The sequence below is a fragment of the Elephas maximus genome, chromosome 14 (assembly GCF_024166365.1).
Source record: "Elephas maximus indicus isolate mEleMax1 chromosome 14, mEleMax1 primary haplotype, whole genome shotgun sequence".
Taxonomy (NCBI): Eukaryota; Metazoa; Chordata; class Mammalia; order Proboscidea; family Elephantidae; genus Elephas; species Elephas maximus.
Genome location: NC_064832.1, coordinates 95,339,618 through 95,365,773, shown reverse-complemented (window position 1 = coordinate 95,365,773; position 26,156 = coordinate 95,339,618). Strand labels below are relative to the sequence as shown.

At 50.9% G+C, this 26,156-nt stretch overlaps 1 protein-coding gene and 1 non-coding gene across 4 annotated transcripts; both read left to right on the top strand.

The window, feature by feature from the left end:
- Positions 1–776: 776 nt before the first annotated feature.
- Positions 777–26,156, top strand: N4BP2L1 (NEDD4 binding protein 2 like 1). Of its 3 annotated transcripts, XM_049853275.1 has the most exons (5): positions 790–1,071; positions 19,842–19,969; positions 20,246–20,334; positions 23,204–23,280; positions 24,390–26,156. In XM_049853275.1, the coding sequence occupies exons 1-5, from the start codon at positions 908–910 to the stop codon at positions 24,646–24,648; spliced, it is 717 nt and encodes a 238-aa protein (XP_049709232.1). In that variant the 5' UTR covers positions 790–907; the 3' UTR covers positions 24,649–26,156. The 3 variants fall into 3 exon arrangements, with proteins under 3 accessions (XP_049709233.1, XP_049709234.1, XP_049709232.1); XM_049853276.1 differs by lacking the exon at positions 23,204–23,280 and having other exon boundaries at positions 777–1,071; positions 24,390–24,539; XM_049853277.1 differs by lacking the exons at positions 20,246–20,334; positions 23,204–23,280 and having other exon boundaries at positions 781–1,071; positions 24,390–24,532.
- Positions 16,263–16,405, top strand: LOC126058439 (small nucleolar RNA SNORA16B/SNORA16A family). Its single transcript, XR_007513219.1, has one exon. It is a non-coding gene; the product is annotated as a small nucleolar RNA SNORA16B/SNORA16A family (small nucleolar RNA).

Sequence of the window (26,156 nt, the reverse complement as noted above, 5' to 3'; positions counted from 1 at the left end):
GGGTTTTCCAGCGTGGTGTCAAGTTCGAATATCATCTCTTTCAACCCACGCACCTTGAGTTTGGTTCAGAAAACATGGCTCCATCACACTCCTGAGTGTGAAATATAGGAGAGTCACTGGGGTGATCAACTGGTGGGCGTCCAGTGGTTCCTGGAACTTAGAACTTAATTCCGGAAACCCCTCTCAGTGGTCTCCAGGACTCCGCCACTTTCCCTGGGGGGCTGAAATATTCCCAGAGACGGCAGCATCTCAGGCGTCCGCCCAGCCGCACCGGGGCAGGAGCCGCTCCTGCTCAGGAGACCTGGTGTTGCTACTGTTCATGAACCAAGGTGAGTTTTGAGAGGCACTTTTTCTGAGGAAGAAGAGATTTAAAGTTATGTACAGGCAACGAAGCTTTCTAAGAATATTTTGGCAGGCAGAAAAAAAAAAAGGATGAAAAAAAAGAATGAGCGGAAAAAGAAAAGCGGCAGGCCCCGATAGGATGGTGACCCTCGGGACACCGGCCAATGTCGGTGCTCGCAAGTTAGGGGAAGGCAATGGCCTTGACTGTTACTATGCAAAGCGCCTGCACGTTCGTCAATCGTTAACTACGATTATTTCACTTCCAAGGTCCAGGCCAGGCGGGAGGGAGGGCTGCCGGAGGGTCCGCGGTCCCCCGGGCGGAGAGCACCCGAGGCACCGGGGGCGGGGGACCGGGCGCCAGGCTGTCAGTCTCCCAGCGGCCCCGGCTTTCCAGGTAGGGACGCCCCCTGCCCGGCGCGCGGTTCCGGCGGTGGGAGGAGGGGCTGGGCTCCGAGCGCCGCCCCCCATCTATCACATGGCCGGAGAGCCACAAAAACAACCGCTTTGGCCAAGACCGTGACTTCGGGGACCAGAGCGCGGGGCCCTGACAGCCGGCCCCCTCCCAATGGAGGACAGTTTTCTGGAATCCTTCGGGAGGCTCAGCCTCCAGCAGCGGCAGCAGCCTCGGCCGCCGCCCCCGCGCGGGACAGCTCCGCGCCGCCACAGCTTCAGAAAACACCTCTACCTCCTGCGAGGCCTCCCGGGCTCGGGGAAGACCACGCTGGCCAGGTAACCACCGCGGCCTGGGCGCCCACCTGGCCCGGCCCGGAGCCCGCGCCCCCTGCCTACCTGGCCCGGTCCAGAGCCTGCGTCCCTTGCTCGCCCGGCCCGGCCCGGAGCGCGCCCTGCCCGGACCCTGTGCCCCCTGCCCGCCGGCCCGGCCCGGAGCCCGCCTGCCCGCCGGCCCGGCCCGGAGCCCGCCTGCCCCGAGCCCGCCCTGCCGGGAGCCCGCGCCCGCGCCCCCTGCCCGGCCCGCCCCAGCCCGGAGCGCACCCTGCCCGGAACCTGCGTCCCCTGCCCGCCTGCCCGGAGCCTGCCTCCCGGGAGCCCGCGCCCGCGTCCCCTGCCCGCCCGGCCCGGTCCGGCCCGGCCCAGAGCGCGCCCTGCCCGGAGCCCGCGCCCGCGCCCCCTGCCCGCCCGGCCCTCCCCGGAGCCTACGTCTTTTGCCCGCCCGGCCCGGCCCGGAGCGCCCTGCCCGGAGCCTGCACGCCCAGCCCGGAGCCTGCGCGCCCTGCCCGCCTGCCCGGAGCCTGCCTCCCGGGAGCCCTCGCCCGCGTCCCTTGCCCCCCTGGCCCTGCCCAGAGCGCGCCCTTCCCGGAGCCCGCGCCCGCGCCCGCGTCCCCTGCCTCCCGGCGCGGCCCGAGCGCGCTACTCGTGGAGCCGCTGCGCGCCGAGGGGCGGGAGAGGAGGGAGAGCGCCCTGTTTGTTTTCAGGCTGCACTTTCCCGGGAGATGGATCTCGGCGCTGCGCCTTGCGCAAGCCCCTTCCCGGGGGCCGTGCCCGGCCTAGTGCCAGCCAGGCCGAGGGAGTTGTCGCCGCCCCCAGCCTCCCCAAGCCTGCGCTGGGGAAAACCAGCTAGCGCGCAGGCACCCGCCACAGTGTGTCAACAGGCGTTTTAAACAGAAGCGGATAAAAGAGGACGATCCCGGGGGCGGGAGTGCCAGGATGGCAGGGGCAGTGGCCAGGGGCCTTGGGCCTGCTTTGAAGACCCCTCCATTTGTTTTGGAAGCTGCGAAGGCGCACAGGTGCACGGGAGAGGGGGCGGCGACAAACCTCCCTGGACAGAGCTCTCCCGGGGCGCCCCAATTCGGTGACTTGAGAATTGCATAAGCGGTGCGTCCCGGGGCAGGGCCACGGTCATCCTCCGGGCCCGCTGCCCGCGGCCACCTCATTAGACCCCTCTCTCCAGCCTGAACGCCCACCGCTCCGTGCCAGCAGCATCGAATTGTTGATCCCTCTAAACCAGCGGGTTTGCTCTTGGCCTTGGCTGTCGCTGACCTGCCTGCCCTGCTGCCCTCCCACTTCCCTTGGCTGACTGATTCTACCAGCCCTTTAAGACTCAGCTGTCCTTCACCTCGCAGCCACCCCAGCTAGCCAGTAGATTCTCCTATCTGGGCTCACTGGCCCCCTGGTTACACCTCCAGGACTGGATTCAGGCTCTGCAGCCGGTTTTGTTTATCCTTCTGTTAGTTTCTTGAAGGTAGGGGCCATAGCTGATCCTGCCAAGGATAGTGTGGGCCATGAGAGTGTTCACTGAAGAAATGGCCCCATGCCCTCAAAGAGCTTTCAGTCTCGCTGGACGGAGGCTAGACATAGAGCCAGGAGACTGCCCAGGAAGAACAAGGGAGCTATGTTGGTGCTGAACTGGAGGGGACCCAAGCAGTGACAGACAGACAGATAGAGGAGGGTCTGAGCCCACTGGGTGTCAGGATGCTGTGGCCGCCTTGGTGAAGTGCTGCCAGCTTTCATTAGGATTCCTGGCTGATTTGTGGAGCAGAATCCTTTAGCAAGACTGTTGCCATCTTTTCACAGATGATGGGAATTCCTCAGACGCCCTGTCCTGAGACACACGCAGGCACTCTGTCTGACCTGAATGGGTGGGAGATGGAGGAAGACTGAGAGGGAGGGGCCTCCCTGGAACCTGCAGAACTTGTTTCTTTTGTGGCACCTTCACGGTGGTCACCTCTTACCAGCCAGGTGTCTTCTGAATGTGAAATCCTGTTTGGTTTCACTTTGCCTGCCAGAGGAGGAAGTGAACATCTCTGCCTGTCAAAGGAGGAAGTAAACGTCTCCAGCACTGGCAGACTGTGTTTGTAGCTACCCGGAAGGGAAGTGACATAACGAGGGGAAGGTGCATAGGACTGACCATCAGAAGCCATAGTGGGTTCTAGTCCTGGCTCTGCCTTTGGACCTCACATTTTTTATCTGCAAAGCGAGTGGGTTGGCCTGGGTGGTCTTTTAGGGTGTTCCAGCTCTAACTTTCCACACTTTTAAGATTTTTACTCCTGCTTGACATTTGGCTAAGCAGAAGACACCAGGTGAGAAGCCAGCTTATTAAAGAACATCTCTCTAGGGACAACCGGGGAGAGCACTGGACTGGGAGTCTGAAGATTGTGCTTTAGATCCACTTGGTCACTTACTAGCTGTTGACTTTGGACAATCACACAGTCACCTAGCATCTGGGCCTTAGGTTCCTTATATGTGAACACACAAAGGAATTAGATGATTTATGAAAGCTCTTTCTGACTCTTGATTTCGAATTGTCAGATTTAAAAACATGGTTTGCTAATAATGGTGGAGCCCTGGTAGCACAGTGGTTAAGAGCTCAGGCTGCTAACCAAAAGATCAGCAGTTCATATCCGCCAGCTGCTCCTTGGAAACCCTGTGGGGCAGTCCTGCTGCGTCCCTATAGGGTTGCTATGAGTCGGAATCCACTTGATGGCACACAACAACAACAACAACGGCTAGTTAAAGACCTCTGCCCTTGGGGTCCCCGCTCTGCCACTCACCAGCAGTGATGCTCACTCAGCCCTTTGCACCTCAGTTTCCCCTCAAGTGGGGCCACCTGCTTTTTCTACCTCCAGGACTGTTTTGGAGGTTAAATGTGTGTGAGAGACCTGTTTGAACTTGAGAGTGCTGCATAAATTTTAAAAGATACTAATTAATGCTTAAGATGTTGGTTAATGGAGACGCATCTTCAGTGTGTTGTGAAGTGAAGCAGCAGCTGGAGGACTGCTCTCTGAGGCCAGCCTTGGTGCTGCGCGTTGGTGGCTCTGGGGAGCAGGGAGGCCCAGGCCCTGCTCTGGGATGGGATGGCTTACATAAGTAGGAAGGCCTGGGTGCCGGCCTGCCCGGAGGACACGGCCCTGTGCTGCTGAAGTCCCAGGCCATGGTCACACTGTTCAGGGGTGGGAGGGCCACGGTGGAAGGGCCGCGGTCACACTGTTCAGGGGGTGGGAGGGCCACGGTGGAAGGGCCACGGTCACACTGTTCAGGGGTGGGAGGGCCACGGTGGAAGGGCCGCGGTCACACTGTTCAGGGGTGGGAGGGGCACGGTGGAAGGGCCTCGGTCACACTGTTCAGGGGGTGGGAGGGCCACGGTGGAAGGGCCGCGGTCACACTGTTCAGGGGTGGGAGGGGCACGGTGGAAGGGCCTCGGTCACACTGTTCAGGGGTGGGAGGGCCACGGTGGAAGGGCCGCGGTCACACTGTTCAGGGGTGGGAGGGGCACGGTGGAAGGGCCGCGGTCACACTGTTCAGGGGTGGGAGGGGCACGGTGGAAGGGCCGCGGTCACACTGTTCAGGGGTGGGAGGGCCACGGTGGAAGGGCCTCGGTCACACTGTTCAGGGGGTGGGAGGGCCACGGTGGAAGGGCCACGGTCACACTGTTCAAGGGGTGGGAGGGCCACGGTGGAAGGGCCTCGGTCACACTGTTCAGGGGGCGGGAGGGCCACGGTGGAAGGGCCGCGGTCACACTGTTCAGGGGGTGGGAGGGCCACAGTGGAAGGGCCGCAGTCACACTGTTCAGGGGTGGGAGGGCGACGGTGGAAGGGCCTCGGTCACACTGTTCAGGGGGCGGAAGGGCCACGGTGGAAGGGCCGCGGTCACACTGTTCAGGGGGTGGGAGGGCCACAGTGGAAGGGCCGCGGTCACACTGTTCAGGGGTGGGAGGGCCACGGTGGAAGGGCCGCGGTCACACTGTTCAGGGGTGGGAGGGCCACGGTGGAAGGGCCGCGGTCACACTGTTCAGGGGGTGGGAGGGCCACGGTGGAAGGGCCACAGTCACACTGTTCAGGGGTGGGAGGGCCACGGTGGAAGGGCCGCGGTCACACTGTCCAGGGGTGGGAGGGCCACGGTGGAAGGGCCGCGGTCACACTGTTCAGGGGGTGGGAGGGCCACGGTGGAAGGGCCACAGTCACACTGTTCAGGGGGCGGGAGGGCTATGGTGGAAGGGCCGCGGTCACACTGTTCAGGGGGCGGGAGGGCTATGGTGGAAGGGCCGCGGTCACACTGTTCAGGGGTGGGAGGGCCACAGTGGAAGGGCCGCGGTCACACTGTTCAGGGGGCGGGAGGGCTATGGTGGAAGGGCCGCGGTCACACTGTTCAGGGGTGGGAGGGCCACAGTGGAAGGGCCGCGGTCACACTGTTCAGGGGGTGGGAGGGCCACGGTGGAAGGGCCGCGGTCACACTGTTCAGGGGTGGGAGGGGCACGGTGGAAGGGCCTCGGTCACACTGTTCAGGGGTGGGAGGGCCACGGTGGAAGGGCCGCGGTCACACTGTTCAGGGGTGGGAGGGCCACGGTGGAAGGGCCGCGGTCACACTGTTCAGGGTTGGGAGGGCCACGGTGGAAGGGCCGCGGTCACACTGTTCAGGGGTGGGAGGGCCACGGTGGAAGGGCCGCGGTCACACTGTTCAGGGGTGGGAGGGCCACAGTGGAAGGGCCGCGGTCACACTGTTCAGGGGTGGGAGGGCCACGGTGGAAGGGCCGCGGTCACACTGTTCAGGGGTGGGAGGGCCACGGTGAAAGGGCCTTGGTCACACTGTTCAGGGGGCAGAAGGGCCACGGTGGAAGGGCCGCGGTCACACTCTTCAGGGTTGGGAGGGCCACGGTGGAAGGGCCTTGGTCACACTGTTCAGGGGGCGGGAGGGCCACGGTGGAAGGGCCTCGGTCACACTGTTCAGGGGGCGGAAGGGCCACGGTGGAAGGGCCTCGGTCACACTGTTCAGGGGGTGGGAGGGCCACAGTGGAAGGGCCGCGGTCACACTGTTCAGGTGGTGGGGGGGCCACGGTGGAAGGGCCGTGGTCACACTGTTCAAGGGGTGGGAGGGCCACGGTGGAAGGGCCGTGGTCACACTGTTCAGGGGGCAGAAGGGCCACGGTGGAAGGGCCTCGGTCACACTGTTCAGGGGGTGGGAGGGCCACGGTGGAAGGGCCGCGGTCACACTGTTCAGGGGTGGGAGGGCCACGGTGGAAGGGCCGCGGTCACACTGTTCAGGGGTGGGAGGGCCACGGTGGAAGGGCCGCGGTCACACTGTTCAGGGGGCAGAAGGGCCACGGTGGAAGGGCCTCGGTCACACTGTTCAGGGGGTGGGAGGGCCACGGTGGAAGGGCCGCGGTCACACTGTTCAGGGGTGGGAGGGCCACGGTGGAAGGGCCGCGGTCACACTGTTCAGGGGTGGGAGGGCCACGGTGAAAGGGCCTTGGTCACACTGTTCAGGGGGCAGAAGGGCCACGGTGGAAGGGCCTCGGTCACACTGTTCAGGGGGTGGGAGGGCCACGGTGGAAGGGCCGCGGTCACACTGTTCAGGGGTGGGAGGGCCACGGTGGAAGGGCCGCGGTCACACTGTTCAGGGGTGGGAGGGCCACGGTGAAAGGGCCTTGGTCACACTGTTCAGGGGGCAGAAGGGCCACGGTGGAAGGGCCGCGGTCACACTCTTCAGGGTTGGGAGGGCCACGGTGGAAGGGCCTTGGTCACACTGTTCAGGGGGCGGGAGGGCCACGGTGGAAGGGCCTCGGTCACACTGTTCAGGGGGCGGAAGGGCCACGGTGGAAGGGCCTCGGTCACACTGTTCAGGGGGTGGGAGGGCCACAGTGGAAGGGCCGCGGTCACACTGTTCAGGTGGTGGGGGGGCCACAGTGGAAGGGCCGTGGTCACACTGTTCAAGGGGTGGGAGGGCCACGGTGGAAGGGCCGTGGTCACACTGTTCAGGGGTGGGAGGGCCACGGTGGAAGGGCCACAGTCACACTGTTCAGGGGGCGGGAGGGCCACGGTGAAAGGGCCGCAGTCACACTGTTCAGGGGGTGGGAGGGCCACAGTGGAAGGGCCTGGGTCACACTGTTCAGGGGGTGGGAGGGCCACGGTGGAAGGGCCTCGGTCACACTGTTCAGGGGGTGGGAGGGCCACGGTGGAAGGGCCACAGTCACACTGTTCAGGGGGCGGGAGGGCTATGGTGGAAGGGCCGCGGTCACACTGTTCAGGGGGTGGAAGGGCCGCGGTCACACTATTCAGGGGGTGGAAGGGCCGCGGTCACACTGTTCAGGGGGCAGAAGGGCCACGGTGGAAGGGCCGCGGTCACACTGTTCGGGGGTGGGAGGGCTATGGTGAAAGGGCTGTGATCACACTGTTCAGGGGGCGGAAGGGCCACGGTGAAAGGGCTGCAGTCACACTGTTCAGGGGATGGGAGGGCCACGGTGGAAGGGCAGCGGTCATACTGTTCAGGGGTGGGAGGGCCACGGTGGAAGGGCAGCGGTCATACTGTTCAGGGGTGGGAGGGCCACAGTGGAAGGGCCTCGGTCACACTGTTCAGGGGCCGGAAGGGCCACGGTGGAAGGGCTGCAGTCACACTGTTCAGGGGGTGGAAGGGCCGCGGTCACACTGTTCAGGGGGTGGAAGGGCTGCGGTCACACTGTTCAGGGGTGGAAGGGCCGCGGTCACACTGTTCAGGGAGTGGAGTGCGCAGCAGAAGGACCATGGCGAATTGTAAAAAACACACAGGTACAGAAAAGTTACCGTATGTATTGTCGGGTTCTGGGAAATTCACGTTTTCTCTATTTTCTTCTGTGTGATTTTCCAGAAGTTCTCTAATGACCATGCATTTCTTGAATCCGAAAAATAAAAGCTTGGGTACTTTCTTTAAAATTTAGAGGGCATAGGTCTTTCCGAATGTGGGCTTGCTCAGCCTTTTCTGTTTAACATTTAACCTTTATTTCTCATTTGATTAAAAAACTAATAAAAATTTTTTTGAAATCAGCGTTTGTCGTGTCTTCCCAGTCGGTGTGAGAAATCCATGCTTTTCACCTGTATGTTTCCACAGTTTGAAGTGTTGGGATGTAGAAACCGTCTGTTTAAATTCTTTGGATTCATTAAAAAGAAAAAAAAATTGGGGGTTTTGTCTGGTTTAAAAAAATATTAAGTACATCAGAGTGCAAAAAAATCGAGCATCCCCTAAATCTGCCTTTTCACTTCTATTTTATTCATCTCACATACTTCAGACATGTTATCAGGAGGGACCAGTCCCTGGAGAAGGACATCATGCTTGATAAAGTAGAGGGTCATCAAGAAAGAGGAAGACCCTCAACGAGATGGGCTGACACAGTGGCTGCAACAGTGGGCTCAAGCGTAACAACGATTGTGAGGACGGCGCAGGACTGGGCAGCGTTTCGTTCTGTTGTGCGTGGGGTCGCTGTGAGTTGGAACTGATTCGATGGCACCTAACAACAACAACAGCATTTCATTAAAAAAAAAATATTAACTGTTTAAATTAAAACCTATAAATAGGTGCTTACCCTTTGACCTGTAAGATCTGCTTCCAGGAATTCATGCTAAGGAAATAACTGGACAAGGCATGAAGAGAGGAATGCTGGTTTCAGAGTTCTGTTTTAATATGACAGAGGAAACGTACCAATTTCAATAGGCATGCAGTCATGAATGGTGACAGATGTGTATTTACCATGCAGATATATTCACCATCCCTCCATGAAGTTAAAAAAGCCTATTACAAAGATACACACACACCCCCGTCACATTTTCTCTTCAGAGAAAGGAGGTCTACGTACGTTCAGAGAAAACTGGAAAGATAGCCATCTGCTGGCAGCTGTTGGCTTCAGAAGTAGGAGTCTTTGTTTGGAGAATGGGATTATGGACTATCAGGGTTACCTGGTTTATTTTCTAATTTTTCTACAAGTGTTGTCTTGGTCATCTAGTGCTGCGATAACAGAAATACCACAAGTGGATGGCTTTAACAAAGAGAAGTTTATTCTCTCACAGTCCAGTGGGCTACAAGTCTGAATTCAGGGCACCAGCTCCAGGGCAAGGCTTTTTCTCTCTGTTGATTCTGGAGGAAGTTTCTTGTCATCATTCTTCCCTTGGTCTGGGAGCATCTCAGTGCAGGAATCTCAGGTCCAAAGGACACGCTCTGCTCCCGGCACTGCTTTCTTGGTGGTACGAGGTCCCCATGTCTCTTTGCTCGCTTCTCTGTTATATCTCAAGAGAGATTGACTTAAGATGCTCTCTAATCTTGTAGACCTCATCAGTATAACTGCCACTAATCCTTTTCACTATACCTAGTCAATCTGTATGCTGAGCAAATAATCCGACAAGCTAGATTATATAAAGAAGAATGGGGCATCAGGATTGGAGGAAGACTCATCAACAACCTGCGTTATGCAGATGATATAACCTTGCTTGCTGAGAGTGATGAGGACTTTTAAAGCACTTACTGCTGAAGATCAAAGACCACAGCCTTCAGTATGGATTACGCCTCAACATAAAGAAAACAAAAATCCTCACAACTGGACCAATAAGCAACATTATGATAAATGGAGAAAAGATTGAAGTTGTCAAGGATTTCATTTTACTTGGATCCACAATCAGCACCCATGGAAGCAGCAGTCAAGAAATCAAAAGATGCATTGTATTGGGCAAATCTACTGCAAAGGACCTCTTTCAAGTGTCGAAAAGCAAAGATTTCACCTTGAAGACTAAGGTGCGCCTGACCCAAGCCATGGTATTTGCAATTGCATCATATGCATGTGAAAGCTGGACAGTGAATAAGGAAGACCAGAGAAGAACTGACGCCTTTGAACTGTGTGTTGGTGCCAAAAGGACGAACAAATCTGCCTTGGAAGACGTACAACCGAATGCTCCTTAGAAGCAAGGACGGTGAGACTGTGTCTTACATACTTTGGACATGTTGTCAGGAGGGATCAGTCCCTGGAGAAGGACATCATGCTTGATAAAGTACAGGGTCAGCGGAAAACCCTCAGTGAGATGGATTGACACAGTGGCTGCAATAATGGGCTCAAGCATAACAAGGATTGTGAGGAAGGCGAAGGACCGGGCAGTGTTTCGTTCTATGGTACATAGGGTTGCTATGAGTCGGAACCAACTCCATGGCACCGAACAACAACAATCCACCTCATTCCCCCATGTCTATCGGTTTGTTATACTGTGGGGGCTTGTGTGTTGCTGTGATGCCGGAAGCTCTGACACCAGTATTCAAACACCAGCAGGATTACCTATGGTGGATAGGTTTCAGCTGAGTTTTCAGACTAAGACAGACTAGGAAGAAGGACCCGGCAGTCTACCTCCGAAAAGAATTAGCCAGTGGAAACCTTATGAATAGCAGTGGAACATGGTCTGATATAGTGCGGGAAGATGAGCCCCTCAGGTTGGAATGCTCTCAAAATATGACTGGGGAAGAGCTGCTGCCTCAAAGTAGAATTGACCTTAATGACGTGGATAGAGTCAAGCTTTCAGGACCTTCATGTGCTGATGTGACAGGACTCCAAATGAGAAGAAACAGCTGCAAACATCCATTAGTAATCAGAACGTGGAATGTATGAAGTATGAATCTTCGAAAATTGGAAATTGTCAAAAATGAAATGCAACACAGAAAGATTGATATTCTAGGCATTAGTGAGCTGAAATGGACTGGTATTGGTCATTTTGAATAGGACAATCATATGGTCTACTATGCCGGGAACAACAACTTGAAGAGGAATGGTGTTGCATTCATTGTCAAAAAGAACAACTCAAGATCTATTTTGAAGTACAAAGCTGTCATTGATAGGAAAATGTCCATATGCCTACAAGGAAGACCAGTTAACAGGACCATTATTCAAATTTACGCACCAACCAAGGCCAAAGATGAAGTAACTGAAGATTTTTACCAACTTCTGCAGTCTGAAATTCATCAAACATGCAATCAGGATGCACTGATAATTACTGGTGATTAGAATTAGAAAGTTGGAAACAAAGAAGGGTCGCTAGTTGGAAAATATGGCCTTGGTGATAGAAATAATGCCAGAGATCACATGATTGAATTCTGCAAGACCAACAACTTCTTCATTGCAAATACCTGTTTTCACCACCATAAACAGAGACTGTGCACATGGACCTCACCAGATGGAATACACAGGAATCAAACCCACTACATCTGTGGAAAGAGACGACGGAAAAGCTCAATATCATCAGTCAGAACAAGGCCAGGGGCCAAGTGTGGAACAGACCATCAATTACTTATATGCAAGTTGAAGTTGAAACTGAAGAACATCAGAGCAAGTCCACGAGAGCCAAAGTATGACCTTGAGTATATCCCACCTGAATTTAGAGACCATCTCAAGAATATATTTGAGGCATTGAACACTAATGACCGAAGACCAGACGAGTTGTGGTATGACTTCAAGGACATCATACCTGAAGAAAGCAAGAGGTCATTAAAAACACAGGACATAAAGAAAAGACCTAAGTGGATGTCAGAAGAGACTCTGGAACTTGCTCTTGAACATCCAGTAGCTAAAGCAAAAGGAAAAAATGGTAACGTAAAAGAGCTGAACGGAAGATTTCAAAGGGTGGCTTGAGAAGACAGTAAAGTATTATGATGACATGTGCAAAGACCTGAAGACAGAAAACAAAAGGGAAGAACACGCTCAGCATTTCTCAAGCTGAAAGAACTGAAAAAAGAAAATTTAAGCCTCGAGTTGCAATACTGAAGGATTCTACGGGGAAAATGTTAAACGATGCAGGAAGCATCAAAAGAAGATTGAAGGAATACACAGTCACTATACCAAAAAGAATTGGTCGACATTCAACCATTTCAGGAGGTAATACATGGCCAGAAACTGCTGGTACTGGAGCCGAAGCTGCACTGAAGGCACTGGCGAAAAACAAGGCTCTGGGAATTGATGGCTACCAGCTGAGGAGGACGAAGAGTAGTTAGCGGAGACGGTTCTTGGGCCGGACTTAAAGACGGAGAGGTCGTGGCTGAACAGAAGGAAAGGATGAGCAACAGACCCAAGGAGACAGAGGTGAGGCAGAGCTGGGCGCCGTCGTAGGATTGTAAGAACGGTTTGACGTAGGTGAAAGGTTCCTATCAGGGACTGGTTACAGATTGAACTATGTCCCCAAAATATCTGTTGTAAATCCTATCCCCTGTACCTGTGGTTACAGTCCCATTTGGGAATGGGTTTTCTGTATTGAGGTTAATGAGGCAGGATTAGTGTGTAGGGTGTGTCTTAAATCAACCTCTTTTGAGATACAAAAGAGGAGATTAAACAAGCCAGCACGCAGAGATGGAGGAAGATAGATGCCACACGACATGAAGATCACCAAGGAACGAGGACCTTCCCCCAGAGCCGACAGAGAGAGCCTTCCCCTAGAGCTGGCGCCCTGAATTCAGACTTCTAGCCTCCCAACTGTGAGAAAATAAATGTCTGTTCGTTAAAGCCACGGTTCTGGTATGGCGGCACTAAGAAACTAAGACAGGAATGTATTGGCGAGGTAAACCCAGGGCCAGGTGACGGAGGGCATTCAAAGCCAGACAGGACTAGAGATGTATGCCAGAAGAAATACGATCCCAATCCCAACCCTTTGACTTTCAGCAGATTATACAGAGCAGCCTGGTTCCACAGCTCAGCTGACAACTCACCTGCTCTGCACCTGCTCTGCACCTGCTCTGTCCTCCCCCTCACCTGTCCTGTCCTCCCCCCTCACCTGTCCTCCCCTCCCCCTCTGCATCTGTGCTTTCCTCCTCCCTCAGTGGAAGCATATGAGGCACCTGTGTGCCTTCTGCTGTGTGAGTGTGTTTGTGAGTGTGAAATGTCCTTTTGAAATGAAGTAGCAACAGTAGAGATACTAAATGGATTTACTTGAAAAATTAAAAGCTGTCAGCCTCTTTGTGCATCAGTGAAGCCAGGCTGGGCACCATGCTGCAGAGCATGGTACGTCCTTGCAGTCTTCCAGCTCCTCCGGGCCCCATCGCACACGGGTTGCGGCATGGGCTCAGTGAGGCTCCAGGGATGCTTGCTGACAGCCGTCTTCCCTCCTCATTCGTGTCTGGAATGACATGGGATTTTCTGTCATGAGAAGCACCTTTTCATTCTTTCTTGGCACCAGAGCCTCCAGGGAAGCGGACGGGATGCTTTCCTGGTGTGATGCAGCAGTGAGAGAAGGGGCGAGGGACGCTCCACACCCAAGCCACCAGTGAGCTGAACCAGCAGGAATGAGCAGTTGGGCCTCGAGAGGTGTACCCAGCCCCGAGGCTCCCAGGCGGCAGGCCCTGGCCTGGGGCTTTTACTTAGGAGGCCGGCGCTCTCGTAAATAAGAACGAGGTCGTGATTGGAGGCTTGTACTGTTCCCAATCTGTGTCATGAAAATGGACGGTCAGGCAGGTGCTGTCTCAGGTCCGTAGTCATGTGTGTGTATACATGTACGTACATGTATACACGCATGTATCTGTTACATGTATGTATATGTATACACACACATGCATATAGGTAACCTGCATGTGCCTATATACACATGCATGCATAGGAGTAACATACATGTACACGTATATACATAACATGCATGTACATGTATATACACATACATGCACACACATGCATGTACATGTATGTGTGTAACACACATGTACATGTATACACGTATATGCGTAACATGCATGTACATGTATACACACATATATACATGACACACATGTACACACACACATGTAACATGCATGTACATGCACACAGACACACACGTAACGTGTACACACGTTTACACGTAACATACATGTACCTGTACACACACATGTAACATGCATGTATGTGTATACACGCACATATACATAACATGTATGTACATGTACACACATAACATGCATACACATGTATATGCGTAACATGTAGGCACACACATATACGTAACATGCATGTACATGTATACACATGTATATATGTAACATGCATGTACATTTATACGCACACACGTGTATACGTATTTTAAATGATCTATTGTTGAGAATATACCCAGCAGCACATACACCAGTTCTACACGTCCATACACCGTTCCTACATGTACAATTCAGCGACACTGACGACATCCTTCAAGAAGTGCAACCATTCTCACCCTCTTTTTCTGATTTTTTCCTCATCACTAACATAAACTCACTGCCCCCAAAGGTTCCTAACTTCTTGAGTTGGCTGTTGTCAATTTGATCCCATATAGCTCTTAAAAGAGCACAATGCTCAAGGCAGACGATCTTGACTAATTAAAAAAACAAAACCCAAACGCATTGCCACTGAATCGATCCTGATTCATAGCGACCCTATAGGACAGAGTAGAACTGCCCCATTGGGTTTCCAAGGAGCGCCTGGTGGATTTGAACTGCCCGCCTATCTAGTTAGCAGCCGAGCTCTTAACCACTACACCACCAGGGTTTCCCAGGGCTCCTGATTACAGACTTACTACAGCTTTTTGTGTTTTTGCTGATTTTCCTAAGGTGGATCCTAAATCCTGTCCCCACTCCTGGGAGTCCTTGTCACACCTCTCTCTGGAGGCTTGGATGGATGGCGACTGTGTTTTAACACTGAGTGAGACTGCGGTGTGTGTGTTTATACTCACGTCCACAGTCCAGCCCTAAACTGGGGCACTGTCCTACTTGCAGATGTGGGTTATGATTTGAGAAGAAGTGGAAGTGGAAGGAGCAATGAAAGGGAAGACCTTTCAAAGGAAAAGCTCAGCAGATACACAGGAAGTTCCGTTAGAGCTCATCCAGTCCACGCCTAAGGAACTCAGCTATCTTGATCATGGTTATAGGGCTGAATTGTCTCCTGACTTCTAGTCCAGAGCATGTCTTCTCCACCAGAGGAAGAGACTAGTGGAGGGGCCTGGTGAAAGAGTAGAGGGGCTGGTCTTCAGGGGGCTAAATTAACCTGGATTTCAATGCCAGGGTCAGGAAACCAAAACAAACAAAAAGCCTGTTTGCATCGAGTCAGTTTTGACTCAGAGTGACCCCATAGGACAGAGTAGAACTGCCCCATGGGGCTTCCAAGGCTGTAATCTTTATGGAAGCAGATTGCCAGAACTTGCGGCAGAGTAGCTGGGTGGGTTCAAACCACTGACCTTCAGGTTAGCAGATGACCGCTTTAACCATTGTGCACCAGGACCCCTCTAAGGTCAGGAAGCCACCTTTTATTTTATTTGTCATTACTAAATGATATATTTCTCCTAATTTCAGAAACTGACTCACCAGGGAATTCATCTTCTTTGTTAACATGGCATCATCAGGGGCAGTGGGAGAAGAACCTTAAACTTTGTTACTAAGTATTCACATTTGTCCTGATGAGGACCTGTTGGAGGGAGATGTCGTAATAAGCACCCAACCCTCAAGGCTGTCTGAAGTCTCTTCCTCATCTGCTCATGTGATGGGACATTTCTAATTCAGCTTCCTGTCTGCTTCCTTCTCGGCATTTCAGTGGGCTCCTCTCTGTAATGGCACCTGTTTAGGGCCCTTCAGACTCTGTTGTTGTTGTTGGGTGCCGATTCCGGCTCATAGTGACCCCATGTGACAGAGTAGAACTGCCCCATAGGATTTCCTGGGCTGTAATCTTTACTGTAGCAGATCGCCAGGTCTTTCTCCCAGGGCGGGTTCCAACTGCCAACCCTTCGGTTAACAGCCAGCACTTAACCCTTGTGCCTCCAGGGCTGTAGATGAGTCCAGTAAGAAGTTATTTCTTACCACTCCGAGTGTCTAAGATGCCCAGGCTCCATGAGACCGAGGACCTACTACGACAAAGAAAAACTGGTCTAATTTCTAGTTGTTCCCTCAGCAGGCTCTCTTTTGGATCGTGCCTACAGCTTGGGGAGAAGGGGATCGTTTTTTATGCGGGGGGAGTCTGGGGAGGGACCTTGCGCTTCCTTCTCCACGTCCCTCTCCTCAGCAACTTCTGTTCTTGTTATTAGCTGCTGTGGGGTCAGGCCTCCACTCATGACGATCCCATGCGCCACGGAACACTGCGTGTCCTGTGCCATCCCCACGATCGGTTGTGGATCAGACTGTTGTGATCCGTAGGGTTTTCACTGACTGATATTTGGAAGTAAATCACCAGGCCTTTCTTCCAAGGGGCCTCCAGTTGTACCAAAAAAGGGTTAAAAAGTTAGTATCAAAGATGCAGCTGCTTTTGCGTTTCTACAGCAGTCAAAAAAAAAAAAAAGACCCCAAAGTGGCAGTTGTCGCCTTTGGCCACTGTTCTGTGATCTGTAACTGATTTGTGACATTTTGGGAAAAGACAGCTAAAAAGCCTTAATACGGAGGGTGGTTGTGCATGTGGTCCCTTCTCGCCCTCTGAGCAGGATGGACATGACCTACAGGACACACACATGGGGGGACTCTTCCCTGAAGTCCCCTTGGCCATTCATTGTACCTTGGCAGCATCCGCGAGGCTGGTGGCGATGGAGGTCATCTTAGGCGGGGTTCTCCAGAGAAGCAAAACCAGTGAAGCGTGTGCGTGTATGTGTATATATATGGAGAGAGAGAGAGATTTATTGCAAGGAAATGGCTCATGAGGTTGTAGAGGCTGATGAGTCCCAAGTCTGGGTCAGGCATGATGCTGGAGGCTTCTCCTGACTACGTAGCTGTAGGGGCTGCCGAACCCAAGATCAACAGGTCGGCCGGCTGGCCTCTGGCTCACGAGCTGTGGAGGCTGATGAATCCAAGATCATCGTGAGCCCAAAGACAGGATTTAAAAAATATAATTTATTTTTGTTTTTGTTGAGAATATACACAGCAAAACATATACCAATTCAGCAACTTCTATCTGTACAATTCATTGACATTGATCCCATTCTTCGAGTTGTACAAGCATTCTCACCTTCCTTTTCTGGGTTGTTCCTTCCCTATTAACATAAACTCACTGCCCCTAAGCTTCCTATGTGAAGTCAACTTTGTTCTCCTGGCAGTCCATTTTATATTCAATATTCTTCGCCAACACCACAGATCAAAGGTGGCAGCCCCTCTTCAGTCTTCCTTATTCATCGTCCACCTTTCACATGCCATGAGGCAGTTGACAACACCATGGCTTGGGTCAGGCGCACCTTAGCTCCTAAAATGACATTTTTTTTTTTTTAAACACTTTAAAGAGGTCTTTTGCAGCAGATTTGTCCACTGCAATACATCATTTGATTTCTTGACTGCTGCTTCCATGGACATTGATTGTGGATCCAAGGAAAACGAAATCCTTGACAACTTCAGTCTTTCCTCTGTTTATCAAGATGTTGTCTATTGGTCCAGTTGTGAGGATTTGTATTTTCTTTATGTTGGGGTGTAATTGATACTATGATCTTTGTCAGTAAGTGCTTCAAGTCCTCTTTACTTTCAACGAGCAAGGTTGTGTCATCTGCATATTGCAGGTTGTTAATGATTAATGAGTCCTCGTTCTTCATATAGTCCAGTTTCTCAATTTGCTCAGCACAAAAATTGAATAAGTATGGTGAAAGGATACAACCCTGACGCACACCTTTCCTGACTTGAAACAATGCCATATCCCCTTGTTCTGTTTGAATGACTGTCTCTTGGTCTGTGTACAGGTTCCACATGAGCACAATTAAGTGTTCTGGAATTCCCATTCTTGGCACTGTTACCCATAATTTGCTATGATCCACACAGTCGAATGCCTTTGTATAGTCAGTAAAACACAGGTAAACATCTTGCTGGTATTCTCTGCTTTCAGCCAGGATCCGTCTGACATCAGCAATGTCAACTCAATTCCTACCTAGCATAAAATCTACCTTCTGCCAAAAAAAATCGGAATAACGATTTAAGTAGAAAGATCTTCTCTTTGAAGTTATTTTGTGTAACACTTAATATACTTTTTTCTTTCAAAGGAATACTAACCAAAAAAACCAAACCAGTCACTGTGGAGCCAACTCCCAACTCACAGCGACCCCGTGTGTGTCCGAGCAGAGCCGGGCTCCCCAGGGTTTTCATGGAGCAGATTCCCACTCAGGGCGCCCCCCTGTGTGTCCGAGCAGAACCAGGCTCCCCAGGGTTTTCATGGAGCAGATTCCCACTCAGGGCGCCCCCGTGTGTGTCCGAGCAGAACCGGGCTCCCCAGGGTTTTCATGGAGCAGATTCCCACTCAGGGCGCCCCCCTGTGTGTCCGAGCAGAACTGGGCTCCCCAGGGTTTTCATGGAGCAGATTCCCACTCAGGGCGCCCCCGTGTGTGTCCGAGCAGAACCGGGCTCCCCAGGGTTTTCATGGAGCAGATTCCCACTCAGGGCGCCCCCGTGTGTGTCCGAGCAGAACTGGGCTCCCCAGGGTTTTTAATGGCTGATTTTTTGGAACTAGATCACCAGGCCTTTCTTCTGAGGTGCCTCTGGGTAGACTCGAACCTTCAACCTTTCAGTTAGCAGCCAAATACATTTACCGTTTGTACCACCCAGGGACTGCAAGAAGAGTACTCCATGATGGTTTTTCTTTTTTCCCTGGTATTTTCCTATTTTAGAGACAGTAAGAGAAGGGCATGGGGAATGTTGAGACTGCCTCTTTTCTCTCCTGCTGTGCTTTTTCCCTTTGGTTTAGGTCATTGTTGTAAATTTGTTACCTCATAGGGTGGCCCACACACAGCAGCCTTCAGGGAGAACTAATTTCTCTCCTAGATCCTTACGGAGTCAGAGCTCCAAGGACATGGGACCCAGGGCAGATAAGAGTTGAGGAGCATGATGCTGGAGGGCAGGTCTTAGGGGAGGCCTTCAGGTGGCCCCAAGGGCTGGCCGTGACCCAGAGCAGTGGTAATGGGGACGGAGGAAGTTGTCACGCCCTCAACTTCACCATCAGATTCGGTCCTGGTTGCTGCCCAGGTCAGTGGCGGTGACCACCTCTCAGCTTCAAGGTTGGCAACATACAAATCCCATCTCAGTCCTTTCCTGCCTCCTATTCAAGAGTGACACCTTTCAGAGATAATGAGCCTCTCTCTTTTAAAATCTGGGAGCCCTGGTGGCATGCTGGTTAAGTGCTCGGCTGCTAACCAAAAGGTTGGTGGTTCAAACCCACCAGCTGCTCTGTGGGAGAAAGATGTGGCAATCTGCTTCCGTAAAGATTACAGCCTAGAAAACTGTATGGAGCAGTTCTACTCTGTCCAGTGGGGTCGCTATGAGGTAGAATTGGCTTGAGGGCAACAGGTTTGGTTTTTTGGTTTGGTTAGTATTTTCCAAGGACCCCTTGTTGCACAGTGGTTGAGTGCTTGGCTGCTAACCAAAAGATTGGTGGTTTGAACCCATCAGCTGCTCTGCAGTAGAAAGACCCGGCAATTTGCTTCCATAAGAATTACAGCCTTGGAAACCCTATGGGACAGTTCTACTCAGTCCCGAAGGGTGTCTGAGTCAGAATTGACTCGACGGCAACAGGTTTGTGTGTTTTTTGGGGGGGACGCTTACTTATGGAGCCCTGGTGGGGCACTGGTTAAGAGCTCGGCTGCTAACCAGATCAGCACTCTGAATCCACCAGCTGCCCCTTGAAAACTCTATGGGGCAGTTTTGTTGTGTCCTGCAGGGTCGTTATGAGTTGGAATTGACTCAGTGGCAACAGGTTTTCTTTTGAAACGGAATGTGAACACTTCAAAGCCCAGCGTTCTCAGAATCACAAACTGCCAGCTGTTAGTGAAGGAAGGGGGTGAGTTTGACCGTGACTGTACATGTAATAAAATGTTTTCTCTCACTTCCCCATTTTCCAGACAGTTGCAGCATGACTTCCCCAGGGCTGTGATTTTCAGCACGGATGACTTCTTCTCCCGGGATGATGGCACCTATGAGTTCAACCCTGACTTCCTGGAGGAAGCTCACAAATGGAATCAGAAAAGAGGTGATGGAATCTCCCCAAACTCCGGGCAAGCCCCGCTGTGCATTTATAGGTTGCAGCTGCTGCAGGGTGCGTAGGTTTTATGGAAGGAACTTAATCAAAAGTCCCTCTACTCTTTTGCCAAGCAGCATGCCCGAGCGTGATAACCGCCCTAGATTCCAGGAAAAAGAGAATTAGTGATAACGGTGCGTTCTGTAGTAACGTTAACGCGGTGTGGCTCTCGCTCACCCTTCTCTGACTGTTGCCTGTTGTTCACTGTTGTGTAACATTGTGTTGCAGCAAGAAAAGCAATGAGGAATGGCACATCCCCCATAATTATTGATAATACCAACCTGCACGCCTGGGAAATGAAGCCCTATGCCGTCATGGTAGGAAGAAGTATCATTCTGCATTTTTCAGTTGTGGACATTTTGTGAAAAAGTTGAAACGTTTATTCTTCTTTCTCTGGCTTCCATGACCTTGTCCTATTTATTAACAGTAGCTTTTCCAGGGAGCAGGTAAAGGGGTTTTATTTTAGTTTTGCTCTGCTGTTCAATGGCTGAAGACTCCCCCAGACGCTGATCTTACCTCAGGGTACAATTCTTAAACGTTGGCTGCCGTGGAGTCGGTTCTGACTTACAGCGACCCCGTGTGACCGCGTAGAGCTGCCCCACAGGGCTTTCTAGGCCGTGATCTCTACGGGAGCAGATTGCCAGGTCTTTCTCTTAAGGAGCCTTGGGTAGGTTTGAACCGCCAACCTTTTGGTTAGCAGCCAAGTGCTTCATTATTGCGATACCAGGGCTCCTACAATTTTTAAGTAGTCTTTAAAAAAAAAATTTTTTTTTTTAAGTAAATAGTCGTTGGTCTGAATTCTCGCTAGCTTTCCTGACTTGGTCGTTTTCTGGAGGCGATGCAGAGAAGCGCCCGCTGAAATCTGCAGAGAAGCACCGGCTGCTGGCGCCTGGCCGAGCTGCGGGCTGCGCTCACGGGGCTCTGCCTCCGGGCAGCCGGGACTTCAGCACTCGGCGCCGCTGCTGCCTTGGGACTTCCATCGCAACAGAATTTTTTAGTTTAAAACAGATTTAGGATTAATACTATAAAAAAAAAAAATAGCCTTATTAAAATACTGTAATATAAATACACAGGCAAAGATAAATCTGCTCTCCGTTGTCAGAACTGATAGAAAAGTAATAGGAATAGAACGATGTGCACATTTTGTTTAATTCTGAAGTCAGTCTGTTTTTTTTTTTAGATCTATTTCACCTCTTATGCTAGTAAGCTTTCCTTCCCTGTTAGGCACACCCAACCCACTGCCATCGAGTGGATCCGACTCGCAGCGACCCTAGAGGACAGAGTAGAACTGCCCCGTAGTGCCCCCAGGCCGCTTTCTGAAGCAGACCGCCAGAGCCTTTCTCCCGCAGAGCTGCTGCTGGTGGGTCCAAACCGCCAGCCTTTCAGTTAGTAGCCGAGCGCTGAACCACTGCACCACCAGTGTTCCTGCTGTTAGGCATAAAAACCCGTAGCAAACCTGTTGTTGCTGAGTTGATTCTGACTCACAGTGACCCTCTAGGACAGAATGGAACTGCCCCACAGGGTTTCAGAGGGGCGGCTGGTGGATTTGAACTGCTGACCTCTTGGTTAGCAGCTGAACTCTTAACCACTGCGCCCCCAGAGCTCTGCTGTTAGGCATGGGGGGGAGGAAAGATCCAGAAACACACAGGGCGGGGCAGGAAGGAGAGAGTGGAGGACTCTGCCTTGTCACACCTGATGCCCACTTGGTTAACCATGAAGTGTATCTCTCTAGACCTGGGCTCATGGCACTGTTTTCAGGCTTTTTTCATCTTGGGCATAGCAGCGTACCTACAGCTTTGCTTTTTTGTCCAGCTGTAGGTCCGTCAGTTTTACTTAAGTCCATCTTGTGGGACTTGGATGAGTGTGAGAAGGAATGAGGGCCATCTTGGCTGACACTTCAGTTCCTGGATGGAGAGTCCAAGTTAGGAAAGGAGCAGAGACAAGAACGGTCGAGGGAGCAAAGGCACACTCAGGAGTTAGGCTTCCTGATGGTGGCCTAAGGGAAGTCGTCCTGCTTTCCGTTTTCTAGATACGTACAGTCACGTTCAGCGTCCACAGCTACTGAAGAGCACCCAGAAATCCGGTATTTTCCAGATAACGGTATTTGAATCCTTCCCTAGTTCTAAGCATCCATCCACAGACTGAAGAGGAAATGTTTTTACTGACCCTTTCCACTTCATTCTCTGTGTGTAACACCGTCGACAATGGTGATCAGAGAAAGCGTAGTCTGAGAGGCAGCAGCAGTGAATGTGAAGTATACAGGGACGCGGATACAGACACTGTAAGGAAATGAGGTGTTGAGGCAAACTGCGCTGAATCACAGGGAGAGTGGTTTTAGGAGGGAAGAGCAGGTAGCCAGTCCGGAGCCATAAGCCATGTTCCTACTTCCTAACCCAAGACCTGAGGGGCAGGACCCGGTATCTGACAGAAGTAAACCTGCAGTAAATCTACAACTAATACATGGGACCTTGTGGAGCCGTGAGTTCACTGCTCAGACCTGCGGGCAGGATGTTAAACTATTTCAGCCATCTACTTTTTTTTTTTATATATGTATAATTTAGTTTATTTTTGTTGTTGAGAATATACACACTAGAGCATATGCCAATTTAATGATTTCTACATGTACTATTCAGTGGCATTGCTTACATTCTTGGAGTTGTGTGACCATTCCCACCCTCCTTTTCCAAATTGTTCCTCCCGCGTTAACATAAACTTACTGTTCCCTAAGCTTTCAGTCCAACCTTTTGAGTTGCTGTTGTTAATTTGATTCCATATAGATAGCTCTTAAAAGAGCACAATGCTCAAGGCAGACATTCTTTACTAGGTGTAAGCTACACTACTGTTTGGTTTTAAGAAGACGTCAGGGGATATTTTTGGTTTAAGGTTTAGAGGTTGTCTCAGGGCACAGCCATCTACTGGTAAAATGTTCAAAAGGAAAGAACCTTTACCATTTTCCTACATAATATGTAAAATTGACCAAAATTTATCACTGGGAACCATAACGTATAATCTGAGTGGCTAGGTATGGAAATGAACCAACTGTATTTTTAAGATGAATTAGGCGTTGGATTACTGGTAAAACAAGGAATTTTAGAAAGGGCTGGTCGTAAATGTTAAATGGCAGCATATACGTTCCCAAACATACATACCATGTCTTCAATGTTTTATGTGCTTTTGAAAAATCAGGCACTTGAGAATAACTATGAAGTTATATTCCGAGAACCTGCCACTCACTGGAAATTCAACGTTCCCGAGTTAGCCAGGTACTGCTTTGCTTTTCTAGAACCTCATTGTGTATCCTGCTGTTTTCAGGTGTTTCAGACTGAACAGAGAATCTTTTCAGGCTGGAAATGGACATGGTAGTTTTCAGGCCAGAAATGGTAATTCTTGGAAATTGATCACTGTGGAATTACGATTGTGAAGACTTTGGCTTGGGGCCAGTTGTCTAACGTAATGCTCCATGCCAGATCTTAAGTCTTGGCTTGGACTCGGCCTTTCAGAGGACACACTGAACATTCTGCTGAAAAGCCTCTTCATTAACGAACGTTTAAAAGCACCTTCCTCTGCATGGGATTGTAGGTGTCAATGGTGTGTTTGCGTTTCCGTTAAGTAAATAAAGGACTTTGGACCTTGAGCACAGTCTGTGGTTCACATAGGGTCTAAGTGCTGAGTCTATTGTTAAAGTAGTGAATTTCCAAATTGTACTAACATGTCGATTGGATGCATGGTTTCGGATATTTACTATGTTATTGGATAATGCCAGTGATGTAAGGCAACTGTTAAATCATAGTTTACTTTTTAGAAATGAGGCTAGTTCATTCCCATAGTGACAAGCAGATTATTAAGGGTTTCTGCAAGTGGGTCTATGGACCAAGCCCATCAGAATGCCCTGGGGTGGACGTTAAAATCCTAGTTCACGGACTACATTCCATAGTCGGGATCTCTATTATTACATTTTAACCACATCCCCAGTTGGCTCTGGATACCCGCTAGAATCTAAGATGGTTTTAACAAGCATCCAGAAGTGTCTAGGACTGGCTGATGTAAATGGATGCTACCCCACGTGACTAACGCGCAAATATGCGATCAAAGGGTCTCATGTTGTTCCCTTACTTCTAGAAGCACAGAATTGAGACTTCCAGAAATAAAGTGGTTTTGAAGTGTCAGCTCCTTGCCAACTTCAGGGTAGTCTGGGGGCCTGGGGGTCAGCACGGCAGACAGGAGTGCGACCTGAAAGACAGCACACATAGCAAGGTGTTAGGCTTTTCCAGTGAAGTCCTGAGTGTTTAGGTAACAATACAGGCCTCATGAAATGCAATGACTCCTGTCGACAAGGTGCCGTAACTAACGTTTGCATTTTCCTCCCACGTAGAAGAAACATTCATGGAGTCCCAAGGGAGAAGATACACCGCATGAAGGAACAGTATGAACACGGCGTCACCTTTCACAGTGTGCTTCATGCAGAGAAACCGAGCCGAGCCACCAGAAGCCAGGACAGAAATACCGTAGCGCCTTCCGATGGCATGGGGGACTGGCACGCCTTTGCAGAGTTTCCCGGCCGGAGGGCCCACGGTGGCTTTGCCAATGGTGGCTTCTTCAGCAGGAGGGGTGGTTGCCACCATGGATATTAGTGCCCTATCTACGGGCATTTACAATTTTCCTAAATCAGTTTTTACGTCAGTTTTTGGTATTTATTGTTTGTTCAATTTTGGCCAGAGCTCTAATTCCAGTGTAGATAATCCAACCCCAAGAGTTTTCTAGCAAACATCATTAGAGTCATCATCCTGGGCATGCGTTAGCTCGTGTCCTGTGTGCACAGTCTGCTGCCAGGCTTCTGCAGATCTGAGGACACAAAGCCCCTTTCTTGAGGGAAAACCGAAACCTGACAACATACCAAGAACAGAATCAATTAGCCAAGTAGGTTCATCAGTGAAATAAAGGGTTTATATTATATATAAGCTTCAGTGTACTTTCTCTGAAGTAATCTATTTTTCCAGGAAATTCATCTCCGTGAGGAAAGCAGGGGAAAGAGAAGCGGGAGGAAGAAGTTTTAGGGCCATTGCTACTTACGTGGTTTGTGTGACTCCAGCGGCATTTTCTTTTACTTTGTTGTTGTTGAGAATATGCACAGCAAAACATGCATCAGCTCAACAGCTTCTAGTGTACGATCCAGTGACATCGATGACGATTCAAGTTTCGCAACCATTCTCACCCTCCTTTTCTGAGTTGTTCCTCCCCCACTGACATAAACTCACTGCTCCCTAAGCTTCCTAAATATTGATTTTGTTTTAAAACTAATATGCCAGAAAGTACACATCTAAGTGAATACCCTTCAGAGTAGGCACCTGGGGAAGCTCTTTATTCTAATGATCTGCCTTTGTTAAAACTGTCTGTCGAATCCCTCTTAATAGCCAGTCGAGCTGCTGAGGAAAACCAGTCTCATTTCTTGAAGTCGCACCTTGTGTTTTAACTCCCACTTTGCTCAACAAGGTTGAACCTGAATAAATTTTGACTGTTGTCCGACTAGTGTGAAACAAGCCTGCCCTCATAAAACATCAATTTTTGAAAGGATTAATTAAATGATTTTTAAAACTTATGCCTACACATGTAATTGGTTGGCAGCCTAGATGTTTGGGAGCACAAGTTATTAAGCATCCCAGGATATAGATCATGTAACCAGTGGCCAGTTGACTCGGACTCATGGCGTCAGAGTAGAACTCTGCTCTGTAGGGTTTTCAGTGGCTGATTTTGGGGAAGTAGATTGCCAGGCCTTTCCTCCAAGACACCTCTGGGTAGATTTGAACTGCCAACCTTTCAGTTAGTAGTGAGCGCTTAACTGCACCAAAAAGCCATGCTCACTATAAGACAAGCAGTCTTGGTGTTTTATGTGGTGTTATTTTAGACAATAAAGTTCTACCAGAAATCAACAATGTTCCTGAAACTGAATTTATGAATCCAAATTCAATCTCAGCAGGTTAGGACCAATCAAACATGGTGACCATGATAGCCAAGACCACGTGGGATGTATGCTTTCTTTCCTGTTGGCCAACAGCTTCTTTCTAATGTTCTGTGGAGTATTATTTTCAGTGTCCCATATAATGGTGCTTTTATGGTTATTAAAAATTGTATATAACATTTA